This window comes from Quercus suber, unplaced genomic scaffold (assembly GCF_002906115.3).
Source record: "Quercus suber isolate HL8 unplaced genomic scaffold, Cork oak 2.0 scaffold_42, whole genome shotgun sequence".
NCBI lineage: Eukaryota > Viridiplantae > Streptophyta > Magnoliopsida > Fagales > Fagaceae > Quercus > Quercus suber.
Genome location: NW_027069507.1, coordinates 631,856 through 647,312, shown reverse-complemented (window position 1 = coordinate 647,312; position 15,457 = coordinate 631,856). Strand labels below are relative to the sequence as shown.

At 36.6% G+C, this 15,457-nt stretch overlaps 1 protein-coding gene across 1 annotated transcript; it reads left to right on the top strand.

Moving 5' to 3' along the window:
* The first annotated feature begins 5 nt into the window (after positions 1-5).
* LOC136066648 (DNA repair RAD52-like protein 1, mitochondrial) lies at positions 6-2,559 on the top strand. Its single transcript, XM_065771320.1, has 4 exons — positions 6-432; positions 517-554; positions 668-762; positions 2,031-2,559. The coding sequence occupies exons 1-4, from the start codon at positions 119-121 to the stop codon at positions 2,172-2,174; spliced, it is 591 nt and encodes a 196-aa protein (XP_065627392.1). The 5' UTR covers positions 6-118; the 3' UTR covers positions 2,175-2,559.
* The last annotated feature ends 12,898 nt before the right edge of the window (positions 2,560-15,457 follow it).

Below are 15,457 nucleotides of genomic sequence, written 5' to 3'. Positions count from 1 at the left end.
GGGACTTTGAAAATCTGTGTGTCGCCTTTTGATATGTTCTTTGTCCCCTGAAAATTGAAAAGAAAGAGTGAAGAGTGAAGAGTGAGAGGGAAAAGGGAAAAGAAAGAAAGAAATAGAAATGGCGTGGTTGAGTAAGAGTAAGAGCATGAAAATGGGAAAATCAAGTTCAAGTGCTTCTCTTTTGAAATCACTGTTATGTCGTCCTCCACGCTCCTCCTATTCAACTGCTAAAAGGTCATCTAATTCGTCTTTTAAGGAAACACACGACGTCGTAGCAGAAGCAGAAGAAGAAGTAGAAGCAGCAGCGAGTGCGAGTTCTGGAATCAGTAGGCCACTCTCTGAAATCCTAAAAGAACTGAACAAGAGAGTGCCCGATTCTCTCGTCAAAGTCTTTCGCTCCGAAAATGACTTCTCCATCAAATATGTTCCCTGGTTCTCTCTCTCTCCATCAAATATTTTCATCTAACTTTAATCTTTTTATTTTTTATATCTCTTTTTATTTTTGTTTTTGTGTAGGCATGTTATGAATCGGATTTTGAATTTACATGCTCCGGGTATTATTCTTTTTATTTTATTTATTGTTGTTAATATTGTTCATGTTTCTTTAATTTCTATTTTTCTTTTCTTTAAATTAAATTAAATTATGATTTTATTTGTAAATATATAGAATGGTCGGGAGAGGTTCGAAGCATAACGTATTCAGGGGACGCCAAGTCTGTCTCTGTTGTTTATCGTGTCACTCTCTATGGGACTGATGCTGAGGTATTATTGAATGACATATTCGAATGTTATCATCATAATGTATACTATGATGCCAAACTAAAGGTTTCCCATTTCACAATATAGAGCTTTAAGATGTGCTTGGACCTAGCTAGAAGCTTTCAAAATTAAAATGAACTATTATTTATTTATTTATATACAACAAATGAGATAGTCTAGTCTAGAAAGGGAACTTGAATAGCTGCAAACTCGTTATTTCTTTCTTTTCATTGCTAATGCTTAGGTTACACATGCCTCTTATACTCACACCACCATTCACCATACTCGATCTCCATCTCATTATTGAGGGAGGAGCAATTAGTGTGTCATTTGAGGCTGCGCTACACCTCATTGTCCAACCTACCTAATTTGTCTTCAAAATTAATTTCAAAGCTTTCATTAAGCACAAAATACTAAAGATTTAGATTAGAACCTGATTTTCCTTTTATCAAAAATAAACTCATCATCGTAACAATGACATGACATGACATTTGCATCTAGTATTAAGGGAGAATAATCAGACAAATTTAGAGTTTGCAAGCCATTTTCTTGATCACTGCACTTCTTTTCCCATAATTTTTTTTTCCCCTTCTTCTGACTGAAAGCGCAAGATAGAGAAAATAACAATGACAACTTCTATATATTCATCACTTGTGAATTACATAATCTACCTTCCATTTATAGAGGAGACTTTACCCTTGAAGAATATCACATGTGATGAATCAAAATGAAATAACTAATTTATAAAAAACTGCAACTACTTCAACAACAGTTTGTTACAACTGAAATCTAACATCAATGCTAAAGCCCGTGTGAGTGTGACAAAGCTAATCCCCCACCTGTAGTAAACTTTTGATGGTTAACTTCTGGTCTGCTGCTGCGTTGAGCACAAGATGCGGGACTTTTCTGCACTGTTGCATTGTTTACTGAACTGCTGATCGATGTGTTCTGCACTGTTAGAATGCTTGCCTGATATGCTGCTGTGTTCTCTCTCTCTCTCTCTCTCTCTTAACTAACATACTTTCTAGTTGATAATCTTTATTTTGTATGACTGTATTTGCATTCAACATGAAGACAATAGCAAGTTGGTTTAGGGCTTTCCACAAATGTCCTGTTAGCTGAAGCCTTAAGGAAGTGTTCACCTTTTCTCTAAAGAAAGTCTTATGATAATTTCATTGAAAATAAAGATACGTGTTCACTTGCTTTATTAGTGGTGGAAGAGAGAAAAAGAGAGGAGCTGACATTTTTTTTTTTCCTCATGCTTCCACAAGATATATAGGGAATCAACGGGAACTGCTTCAGTTGATGACACAAGTTATGGGGATCCTGTACAAAAAGCAGAAGCAATGGCATTTCGTCGAGCTTGTGCACGCTTTGGGCTTGGGCTTCATCTATACCATGAGGATATGTCTTAGCAAGAAGTTAGGCTTGTGCAATGCGAGTCTGAATTGTATCTTTTTTGATGTTGGGGAAATCATGCTAGATGTGGATTGGTTCTTTTTGTTGTCGGGGTCAAGATGATGGTTTTGGAAAGCTGAAGAAGCGGCCTATTTTGAATCTAGCAGACATCTGATATTGAAGCATCAGCCCGTGTTTAATTAAGCAGTTGTTTAGTAGTTTGTTGTTGGAAATATTATCTTGTGAAGTGATTTAAATCCCTAATATATCCAGTGTCTTTTGTAGTCATTGTAGAATCGCTCAATCAGATGAATGTGAGCATATTTTGCTTCCTTAACATGTTCACTCAAGTAGATTTCCTGAACATTCTCAACCAACAAAAAAAAGGTAGATTTTCTGAATTGTTGAATTATTTCCAATAATTTTGCTGGAATTTTATTATCTGAACAAAAGTTCAATTTAGATATATATATATATATATATACTTATATTGCAAATGTGTTAACTTTACTTGAGGCAGGGATGCTTTCATACTAACATGGCTAATGGCTTGATGCCAAAACAGCTTGTTTTGCAACTGTTAGTCGCTCTTTTTTAATCCTTTGGTTCTGTTTTTTTTTTTTTTTTAAATCCCAAAATATAGCGGAGCATTTTTTTTTTTTTTTTTTTTTTTAAATCCCAAAATATAGCGGAGCATTTCATGTTCTATTTGTTATGAGTGTGGTACCTAATATTTGGTGAGAGATGTGTTGAAAAAAGCCCAAACTGTTATCAGCCCAGATATATTTTTTGGGCTGAATCTTATTAGACCAAAAAAGCTATGTTAATGCCTTTTTTTAAAAGGCCCACACAAAGCATATCCAATTATTTTGGGCCTATTGTTTCCCTGTATCTTTTTATTATTTACACATGGCTCAAGCAGGTGCAATTTTTAATGGGGAATTTTGAACGAATGTGATTTGGGCGGTAAAAAGTTGGTCTATTTAGAGATCTTACCCATGGACTGAAGAGATAGATTTCGCCAATTGGGCTTGGAACACTTGCAAAGTCTATGAACCCCATGAGCAAGTCACAATTTATTTTCCCAAAATTTCAGCCTAATAACCTAAAACCATGTAAACTATTTTGATCTCATTAAACGCTAATTCATGCAGTTCCTCAAATTTAGCAGGTTCTTAATGGGTCGTTTCCCCTAGTAAGTTAAGCAAAGCTAGTTAGGCCAACCAGATTAACAAAAAAATGGTAGTAAACCAGATTGTTATAATATCCCAAAAAGCCCACAACTGAAGGTTTCCAATCATCCAAAAACCCACAACCAAAAACCTTCAATTCTTAATCAAAGATGGATATTAGACATGCTCGTGATCTAATATAAAGTATTTCCCAAAAGTCATGCATTAATAAGATTTTATCTACCTCACTAACCACATTTATACTTCTAACTTAAGCCCAAGAAGTAGTAAATTTCAAAGTTGCTCTTGGGCATATATATATATATGGTAGTAAAAATAATGCTCTCTCTCTCTCTCTCTCTCTCTCTCCATTTCTTTGTATTTTAATTATAATAGAGCAAGGGTTATTTTTAACTATTGTTTTCCTTTTTTAAGTTATTATCTATGTGTGGTTCTTCACAAGGCATCACTAACCTCTATTTTTTTAATCTGAGTTTGACTCCTTTGTATCTTTGAACCCAAGTTATAGGCTTGAAATTCCTTTAGCTTGACATTACAAATCCATTACAAATCGACCCCAATAAGATCTCTAGTTTGATGCTTTTTAATTGGTAAGAAACAACTCTAAAGAAACAAATTTATTCACAATTTTGATGGGGTCTATTGTGATTGCTTACATAATAAAAATGTTAAGAGATATCAAGAGTCTCCTCTAACTCTACTCCCTGGTAGATGTGCCACTCACTATCTTGACCACAAACAATATCATCATTTCAAAAAATTTGGTCTCACAATAGTAGGAATAGCTATTGTTACAATTTTAGCCACTAGTGTAGTCATCATCCAACTATAAAGGCCACAGTTTAAGCGATATTAAAGAGATCAAATAAGCACAATTCATATATATTTACACCTAATCCAGTTTATTGTAGGATTTAGCTAGATCAATCATGTTATTTATTTTTGTGTGTATTCGTATCTCGCTCTCTCTCTCTCTCTCTCTCTTAGTCCCAATCCATCATTTCAAATAATAAGAATGAAAATTTGATACTCAATCTCAATTCTAGAAGACTCCCAAAGGGCCAAAAGTTTCAACCAAAAAAAGAAAAGAGAAAAAGACTCGCACCAGAAATAATAGAAAAATGGGCAATGATAATAATAAATAAAAATAAAATAAATGGTACAAAACAATAGAAGGCAAGTGGGTATGAGTGAGACTGAGCTGGAAGTGGGGTCCACAGAAGATGTGGAAGGGATAAAGCTGATGGACAGGCATGTGTTGGAGTCGGACACACACACACCCACACCCACACAGTGCCGTGCTGCAGTCCCCAATTCCATGTCTGGCACTTGCTGCAGGAGACCCCTGCTCCCTTGACCCTTCCTTCTTATTTAACGTACACATACACATACACATCATATTTCATCAAACAAACAAAGAAAAGAATTTTGATTAAATTGGAAATAGTATACTGTATACAAGGAAGGAGACTGTATAAATAAATATAAAGAGAGAGAGAGAGAGAGAGAGAGAGTAGAATAGAGTGAATGTGCGTTGTCGTATGGATGATTATCACTTTCATTTTTTGGTCAAAGAAGTTGGAGACAGCTGCCCCAACTGCCAGATCATACCCCACTGTCTTTTAGTTTCTACCCTACTCCTCACGTGTACTTTCTCCCCTGGTTTTTAAAAACTAAAAACAAAAACATCCATTATTGTTCCTCTTCATCTCACGGACCACGGTTAATAACTCTGGATAATATACACAGGTTAAAATAACAACTTTAAGCTCTATGTCTATGTGCCTCACCCTCAATCTTTCATGGTAAACCCTTTTTTTTATTTTTTATTAATATCATCATATTGAAGGATTTCTGGTAACTCTCTTCTCTCTCTCTAGTATGAATGATATGAAAGGGCCCTTAATTAAAGCTCCATTAACTTTTTCTTCAAACCTAAATGCATTTGTTTCTTTCTCTTATTTCTCTACTGCCATTCCGTTCCTTTTTTTCTTTTATTTGTCGGACAAATGTGTCTCCCAACTATTGGAATATTTGGATGCATTGCACAACCACACCTCTAAAATTTGTAGGGGTCAAATCATAAAATCATTACCCTAAACCTTAACGTCCTCGACAAACCGACAACGTAATACTCTATATATATAACTGGTTCACCACAAAACACATAACACAATCAATTATCAAGTGCTCTAACTTCACTCGCATCTCTCTCTCTCTCTCACACAATGTTTGTTATGTTATATATTTAGTAGCTATCTATATAGGAGGGAACTCATGAAGTTACTCTAATCAAGATGTCTTCCTAATGTCAGATCCTCTATTGATGCCCTTTATTTCATTGAAAACCAGCTCCCAACATATATAATTACTATAAATTCAACAACTCATCTATTTCGGCTACCTCATTAACTTCACCTCATCACATTTACTGCTCATTAACCTTTTCGAATACCACCTCTTTTTTTAATCTTTTCGAAAGAAATGCCCTACTGGTATTATTGAGTTTAACCTCTAGGTACAACATTCTATTCTTTTCTTTTTATATATATATATATATATTTTATTATTATATATTCTTACAAGTGAAACTTAGGAAAATTGGATGGAAATTAAAACCAATAATTTTTCACTTCATAAACCAAAGTAATGCTCACACCATAAGTGGAGCTAGGGAAGTGCCAAGGGGGGCCTTGGCCCCCTTAACTTTTGAAATTTTTTATCAATTTTCTTTTACATTTGATAACAAATTTATAAATTACACAAAAATGTATTTATCAGCGCCCCCAAGAAATTTCCTGACTCTGTCACTCGCTCACACCATTCTTATCTCCAGTAGCACATTAAAAGGAAAAATACATTCACTTTCTGTTTGCATGTTTAATTAGAGATGTACAGTGGATAACATTAATTTTGCAATATTAGTAATTAACGTAGTTATGATACTTTTAGTCACATTTTCGTCCTCTTTATTTAATGCATTATTTAGAGATAATCCTCTCTAATTTGAGGGTTAAGACAACTTTAAAATTATTAATTAATAACAACCAACCGGCAATATAATAGATGTGTCATGATGTCATCATCCCCAAGGGAACATATGACAGATTTATCTAGTAGGTAACCACATGATGCTATATATTACATTTACAGTCACTCGATGTAACCAAATATGTGATCCATCTCCCTTTAACCTTAATCTTAAGTACTACAACTTTGTTGCTGAGTAACAAGGCAAAGATTCTTGTCACTTTATCGTTTTAAAACAATCAGAAAGGGATAATAGGGAAGGTGGTGTATTGGCAGAATTGTCAGAAGGTAAAAGGATAAAGGAGAAAAAATAAAGCACTTCAAATATGAAAATGCAAAAAATAAAAATAAAATAAAAATAAAAAAGGAAAATAAGTACTCGTCTCTTTATGTAATCTAAAATTTATATAATGTAATCTTATTTAAATAGAGAACTTAAATGTAGTACATTGGATTCTCAAAAAAAAAAAAAAAATGTAGTACATTAAAGTTATATATGTTTAATTTGTGCTAAGTAAAATAAGTTGAATAAATAGAAAAAAGAACTAGCTGCATACCAAACAAGCTTAGTTTTAGAGTCCATTTAAGAACAACTTATTTAGCTAAAACTGGAAAAAAAAAAATTTATTGAAAATACTGTAGATAAAGCTAAGAGCTAGCTAAAATAATACAGTGAGACCTATGAATAGTATAAAAAAGTACAATAGGATCCATGAATAGGAGAAATTATACAGTCCTCATGGTAGACCAAGTCACTTGTCCACCATTCAACTAAAAGACTCCCACTTGTTTAGAATCGCTAAGTCAATAATCAATTTTTGTTTTAAAAAAATTTCTATCGTAGCAATTTTAAACAGGTTAGAGTCTTTTAGTGGAATGGTAGACCACGTCACTTATCCACCATGAGGACCTTATAATTTCTTCATAAATAGTAACAAAAATAAACTAAATAGTAACAAAAATAAGCTAAATAATAAAATAAAAAAAACTAACTTTTTCAGTTAATGCCAAACACAACCTTAATTAGGCGAACTGGTTGGGGATATCATATTGGTGATTGTTAACAGAAGAAAGTCGCACATGCAATTGTATAGATTGGCCTATATATGTATATTATATGTATGTATGATCATTCAATATAGCCCTGGGGACCAGTACTAAAAACTGGCAGAGGATGACTAAAGTTAGAACTTAGAACAGCTAATAATCTCTTCCATTGATAATTGAAAACGATACATGTAATGTAGCTAGCTAGCGACGTCTCACGTATTTTGCAATCAAAGCTTAACACCCTATGTCTCTCGCTGACCCCAAACTTACATTACCTACTACTTCATCATGTGACTATTTGCCCATATTCTCTCTCTCTCTCTCTCTCTCTCTCTCTCTATTCATATTTTGCTACTTCCATTAAATTATGAACTTTGATATAGGCCTAGACTTTATTACATGAATTGTTGGGTTACACATGTGAATATGACTTGTTCATGGTTTACAAAGAGGTCTTGAAGTACATAGAGAGGTAGAGACTCACATGTGAGGGGGAGATTGTTAAGTTATACGTGAGTGAAGTCTCACATTAAATAATAATGAGAAGAATGAGTAGTTAATATAACATAATTGAACAAATACCCATTAGGGTTTAAGCCTTTTGAGTTAAAGTGTGTCTCTATATGTTATATTAATTATTCAAGAACTCTTCCTAAGGATTTTATCTCCCCAATATGAATTATATCATCTAGACCACTTTTTTGTTTTAAATTATTTATTTAAATGAGATTAATCTTTTTTGTTTTAAATTATTTATTTAAATGAGATTAATTAAGTATATATAGCATTTGTTAACCTTAAAACACTAATGAATGAATGCGAGTATTGAGTTTATTATATATATATATATATACAAAATCCAACAATCCATTACTATGGTCTATTTTTAGTAGGGAATCTCATCTCATAGCTAGGGTTGGCTTTGCCTACGCCTGTTTTAGTTAACTTAGCTTTGAATTTTAAATAATTATGCATCGCTTTTGGTGTGGCAGTTGATGTAAAGGCTATACTCTATAGGGGTAACAAACTTAGAAGAAGGTTTATAAATGGCAAAGTGAAGGGTGGTCTGTCGTTTTACGATCGATCTCTGAATCATTACCAAAGACGTGCCTAGCTAGTTTATTAATTAAATTAACATTTAGTACACAAATGGATGTTTCTGGGGCCTCATATTCCTGTCTTGAGATAGTATAAGCTGACCCTACTGACAAACAAGCACTAACTAGCAAATTATCCTTCAAATAAGTTGGATGAAATGTATGCCTCATGTAGAAAAATTTTCCCACATAAATTTATCAATATGTCACTATCCAACAGATAAGATGGTTAGGACCATACATCGATCATATTGATTGGCTGCTAAATGAGTAGCAAATTTGGGTTTCAACTAACTAATTAGCAACTTCTTACTTCTTCGTATATAAAATGCATGAAAAGGGACCTACAAACCACAAGATGCTTCCCAATATCCACAGCCTTATGACATGCTACGACAATAATTTCTCATGTTTTAGCTAATTGTTCTGTGCATTTACATGATTCATCCTTCTTGATAAGTTATTATACTTATTTTCAAATTATAATACTCTAGTGTATGTGTATTGAATATATTTTTTTTGTGTTCAATATTCATGGGTCTTGGATTTATTAGTACTTATCCAAACCTGTTTGTAGTTTTTGGGCTTCTTTGCAATACCATACAGTCAAACAAATGACTTTTCCTTAAACTTTTCAAATTGACCTTACTCATTAGTTTTGGCTCCGGTGTTAACATTTAATTAATTATAAATTGAAGGAAAAATAGTAGGTATTAGATAACCTTTTTTTTTTTTTACTTAATGTGCATTCAAATGAATGCTTTGAATAAATTGAGCTATCACATAATCTATGATAGATCTACTTTGACCACAAAATAAAAAATAAAAATAAAAACCAAGGTAGGCCGCAGTATTAATTCCAATTGGATGACCAGTTACTTGTTTGTACCATGTTTTAGTTGTGGCTCGACCTTCTTAGTTAAGGTAGGAAAAGTCAGGAGTTTAAACTTGAAATTAAAATTTGGTCATAGAAATCCTTCTCCTTTCGGCCAATGTTTTCTAAAGAAGCCGGTAAGTTGTTACCGCCATGCGACATAAAATATTTTTTATGGACGTATGTTATACGTTTCCAACTTTCCATTCACATTGACTTTACTCATAATAATGAGCATTTGTTCATGCTCTGTTTTTTTTTTTTTTTTTTTTTTTTAAACCTTTTTTTTTTTTAGATCGTTACAATATGGTGCTAACCTCATAGTTCAAACTCTTTCCCCCACTAAATCTTCAAGCATTTTGTGCATGAAGATGTATCAATTAAGGTATAGGACTCTTGGTTTGTGATCCTAAAATAAGCTAAAAAATATTTTCTATTGTTTAACTCACATGAAGAACAATTATTTTTTCTTATAATTCCAATAATAATATGAAGGAAAAAAAAATTTATGAAAACATATTGAAAAATGGGGAGAAAGGTAGTGGAGGTATTCTCTGATTCAAGGCTAGTAGTGGGCCAAGTTCAAGGAGAGTTGAAAGCTAGAGATCTCAAAATGCAAGAATACTTGAACCAGGTTAGACATTTATAGTCTGGATTTGAGTCTTTTAATTTATCACAAGTCCCTGGAAGTAAAAATACACATGCAGACTCTTTGGCCACATTGGCAACCTTCTCGGCACAAAGTTTACCTCGGGTAATCCTTGTAGAGGACTTATGTAAACCCACCGAGGCAAAAGGAATTGTGGTTCATGTTCATCAAATAAGGGTGGGTCCTAGCTGGATGGACTCTATTGTATTGTTCCTTAAGGAAGATGTTTTGCCTGAGAATAAGTCCAAGGCTAACAAGGTGCAGAGGAAGGCTCTTCGGTTTTGGCTGTCTGAGGACCAGAAACTGTATAAGAGATCTTTTTCTAGCCCATATTTGCTGTGCATACACCCTGAAGTAGTTGAGCTACTCCTAGAAGAATTACATAAAGGTATTTGTGGAAACCACACGGGAGGTAGATCTTTGTCTCACAGGGCCCTCACACAAGGCTATTGGTGACCGAATATACAGAAGGAAGCACAAGACTATGTGAAGAAGTGTGACTAGTGCCAGAGGTTTGCACCAAACATTCACCAACCTAGGGGGTCCTTAATCCTTTGTCCAGTCCTTGGCCTTTTGCTCAATGGGGCTTGGATATTGTAGGACATTTCCCTAAGGCAATGAGGAATAAGAGGTATCTATTAGTCGGCACAGATTACTTCACTAAATAGGTCGAAGCTGAACCATTGACAAATATCAGGGATGTGGATACCAAAAAATTTGTTTGGAAAAATATTGTCACTAGGTTTGGAATCCCTTATACCCTTATCCCAGACAATGGACTTCAATTTGATAGTAAGCCTTTAGGAGGTACTGTTGCAATCTGGGTACAAAGAATAGGTATTCCACTCCGGCCTATCCACAAGGGAATGGGTAGGCCGAGGCTGTCAACAAGGTCATAGTGGGTGGACTCAAAAAGAGACTGGACGACGCGAATGGGAAATGGGTGGAAAAACGACTGCACGTCCTTTGGACTTACCGGACCACACCTCGTAGGTCTACTGGAGAGACGCCTTTCTCGATGACCTATGGAGCCGAAGCTATCATTCCTTTGGAGACTGGGTTTGCCACGCTGAGAACAAGTTCTTTCACTCCGAGTGGTAATGATAGGTTGCTGGAAAAGAGTCTAAACTTAATTGAAGAACGGAGAGAAAATGTCATGATCCAATTGGCCTACTATCAACACAAGCTCAAACAAGGATATGATGCCAACGTGAAACTGAGACCGTTGTCACTTAGAGACTTGGTTCTAAGAATGGTTATAGGAACTACCAAGAACCCAGCATGGGGGAAGTTAGGATCCAATTAGGAAGGGTCATATCATATAACATTAGTGGCTGGGATAGGTGCCTATTATTTTGAAGATCTAGAGAAAAAGGTTGTACCATGCCCTTGGAATGTACATAACCTTAGAAGATATTATTATTAATGAAGGTTTCCTTCACCCTATTCGGGTTTGTTATATTGTGTGTCATGCGTTTTCACTATCTATCTAAGTATCAAACAGAATCTCGGTCATACCTGGCTCCTCGGACCACATACCTTGGGGAAATTGATATCTTTTAATCATTGTACTAAGTGTTAAACAGAACCTTAGTTATGCCTGACTCTTCGGACCATATACTTTTGAAAAATTAATACTCCTAGACATCTATCTAAGTATTAAATAGAATCTTGGTCATGCCTAACTCCTCAAATCACATACTTTGGGGAAATTGATATCTTTTAATCATTGTATTAAGTGTTAAACAGAACCTTAGCTATGCTTGGCTCCTTGGACCACATGCTTTGGAGAAATTAATACTCTTAGACATCTATCTAAGTATTAAATATAACCTCGATCATGTATGGCTTCTCGGACCACATGCCTTGGGGAAATTGATATCTTTTAAATCACTGCCAATTTTATCAAATTGCTAAGGGTCAAGGCAAAGCCTTAGTTATTGCAGGCTTTCTGGATTATAAATTTAAGGTAAGTTAGTATTCCTTATTGATGACTTCAGTGTCAGGTATAACCACTTCGAACAACAATGATTCTCACTATAACAAGAGTCTTAATTAGATGCTCATGGGCATCACTTAAAGCATTTACAGGCATACCTATGTCTGTTTAAAAGTTTACTATCCCTTTGACCCTATAAACTTCTTAATGAGTAAGGCACAGAGTAATTTTAAACCTATATGCCTGTTGCAATATTGTGTATGTTCTCAAAGTTAGAATTTTGCTTTGCCGAGATGATGAACTTAGTAGATTTCACTTGTTTTAATACTGATCATGTAAGATGGGATAACTTTTCTGTCACCCATGCAAATTGATGAAAAAGGATTTCGCCCTATTATTATGATTAGTGAGTACTAAACAAGATAGAAATTGTATCAGTACTTGAATAAGAATCATAGGAATAAGGAAAATTCTCATAACTTTCACTAACAAAAGCCTTGGAGCAAGGCAGGTTGAATACAAAATGGCAATTTGGATACAAATTATGGAAACTAAAACAAAAGTTGCCAGTTAAAATAAAAAAGAAAAAGAAAAAGAAAAGAGCTGTCCTAAGTCTATTTCTTTTTTATTACTATTTTTTCTAGGGGAGGGGCCTTGGTTTGCTGAGTTGTAGCCTCTGAGGATCCTTGATCTGCTCCCTTGGAGTCACCCTTGGCCGAAATTGGGAGGCTTGCCAAAACAATTTCCATTCTAGTGTCCTCTTTGTCTTTGGAAGGATCTTGGGGAGCAGTCGAGGGCATGGTGGCATCAGGGGCCACCTCCTTGGTCACCTTAGCTCCTTTTTCATTTGCCCTAGGCTGCTCGGCCCCTTTTGGAGGACTACCAGGAGGGAGTGGAACCTTGCTGGGATTGTTTTTCTCAGAATCTACCACCTCGAGAGGGGTGTTTGTTTTGGAGTTGCCTGAGGAGGAAGTACGAATGGCTGGGGGGCAGTACACATTTTCTGTCTCTTAAGCATAGAAGAAGCCTCAACCCCAGCTTGGTTGAGGGCTTCATCCCATACTTGGGCACAATAAATCCTACACACCCTTAGGACCTCAGCCCTAAGGGCTTCTTCAGCCTCGACCACTCCAATGTCATACCCTTCTTGTTGTGTCTCCTCCCGAGCTTTCTCTGCCTCCTCCCTCGCCTTTTCAACCTCCTCCTTGGCCTTCTCAACTTAAGCCTTGGCCTTCTCGACCTCCTCTAGTTTTTTCTTCAGGGCAACAATCTGTTCCTTAGAGACGACTAGCTGGTCCTCGACACTACGGAGAAGTAGCCTTTGGCTCTTGGCTTGCCTTTCCATAGTATCTAAAGTAGCGGTGGCACTTTTTCTTTCCTTCTCCTCCACCATCAGTTTGGTCTTAAGCTCTTGGGCGCTTTTTTCAACCACTTAAAAGGCCTCCACAGCTGCTATCCTCCTTCATCTTTCGATGAGAATAGTGCACTATCTCCTCAGCCTTAAAAGTGGCTTGGATGGCCTAGGAAAAAAAAAAAAACCTGAACTTAACTTTGAAACTTGCTTACCATGGCTAGATCCTTCTTTAGCTCAAAGAAGACTTCATGTTGCCTTATAGACCTGAGTTCAACCATGTCCTTAAGCAGAAGCAGGGATTGCTCCACCGTATCTGCCACATACCCAACTGTACCTTACTAGAAGTCGCGAATAGAGGCATCACTGAGTAAGGGAGCCTTATTCAACTCCAGGCATGGGGTTTAAGCTGGGGTTGCAGCTCGTTGGTCACCCCTCAATTCTGCCTCGATGTCTGACCTCGTTTGAAGGGCTCTTTGTTGCTTGGCCCCCCTCTGAGACTCAACTTCCCAAGGGAGGACGTTTTTCCCTATCTCCACTACCTCTTTTCCTTTCTCCTCCCACTTCCTCTTATGGTTGGCAGGGTCAGCTCTGTGGGTTGGAACAAGTGGAGGAGGGGGAAGTTTTGTCTAGGCCAACTTCTCAGGAGCATCCTTCCTTAGCTAAGACTCCAGTAACTTTTGGAGAGTTGATCTCTACTTCCTTTGGATTCCTATCTTGTCCGGTAAGGGAGTAGTTCCTTCGAAGTGAGTAGATTGAGGCTGAAAAAATTGGCCGAGGTCACCAGTTGATGTCTCTAGGGACAAGGGCTGGTTGAAAACCTCGTAAAGGTCGTCTGATTCTAAGACATTTGCTACCTCCTTCTACCCTTCTTCTTCCTTATCTTCTTCCTTGCCGATAGGTTAAGAGGAAGTAGCTTCACCAGATGCGTGTTGAGGTGGAAAAGCTACTTTGGGCATGCCTTCTGGGATGGGTTAAGTGGAGACTAAGGGTGCCTTCTAGAATAGGAACGCCTTTAGGGAGGAGAAAACCAAGGACAGCTACATTTATGCGATGTAGACAGGGGTTCTTGGCTCTAATCACGCACTTTGGTGCTTGAAAGCCGGACGAGATCGGCTTGTACCCTAAGATTAGGTGAGCTGCTCGTAATTGGTCATCGTTGTGTACTGAGACCTCGACCCGGAGTATGTTATCCAAACTCTCCTTATTAACTAAGCTGATGTTTGGCTTAGCAGCGTGTCTATCTGCAGAATCACCAGGAACACAAAAGTTTTTTTGTCAGATGTAAAAATGGAACATGCCAAAAGAAAAGAAAGAACTTATAAATTAGCATCCTAGACCTAAAATCCCACATGGCTGCCCCTCTCTCGTCAAGCAAGGGAGGCCATCATGCCATTCCTCTGTCACGATTAGAAAATCCTTATTCAGGCTTTTGTTGGATTCAAGAAGGCACTGAATGAGCCTAACTTTAGGATACCTAGACTTTAGGTAATACCCCTGCCCCTTCAGGTGGTGGAGATTATAAACCCATTGACATCATGATGTGTAAGCCCTAAACCCATCTGTCATTGAGGGCGTCTACGCACCTTAGTATTCTGAACATGTTTGGGGCACATTGGGTAGGAGTCAACCTATAAACCTTAAGATAATCCCTGGTCACAGTGCCTATGGGGATTTTCATCCCGCCTTCTATAAAGGCAATCATCGGGATTGCTACTTCTCCCTCTTACCTGTCTACATGCCATTGTCCCTTTGCGCGATACCTAATGCCCACTCCTGGAGGGATCATATATTGAGCCCTCAAATTCTATATCCCCTCCTCGGAGTTTACCAAACTCTTAAATCTACCCATTTCTAGAAGGGTTTGGAAAGACCTAAAGTGATTGGGAGGAAAAGATGGAGCCGAGGAGAGGAAAAGAGCGAAGAATAGAAAGATGTATGGAAAAGTAAAAGTGCAAAGAGTTGTGAAGACTTACAAAAATAAGAAATGTGTCCTCGGACAAGCTTTTAGTATTTGTAGAAGCACGAGTAAGGTAAGAGAGTTGGCAGGTTCAATGTTTGTGCACTAACAGCTAAATGAATGCTAAAGTAAAGAAAATGTTTGATTTGAGTGATAT

Excerpts from the sequence above, each read along its gene's own strand:
- LOC136066648 (XM_065771320.1), top strand. The coding sequence starts at position 119 with ATGGCGTGGTTGAGTAAGAGTAAGAGCATGAAAATGGGAAAATCAAGT. Across the intron at positions 555-667 it reads TTTGAATTTACATGCTCCGG|AATGGTCGGGAGAGGTTCGA; the intron begins GTATTATTCTTT and ends GTAAATATATAG. Across the intron at positions 763-2,030 it reads TCTATGGGACTGATGCTGAG|ATATATAGGGAATCAACGGG; the intron begins GTATTATTGAAT and ends TGCTTCCACAAG.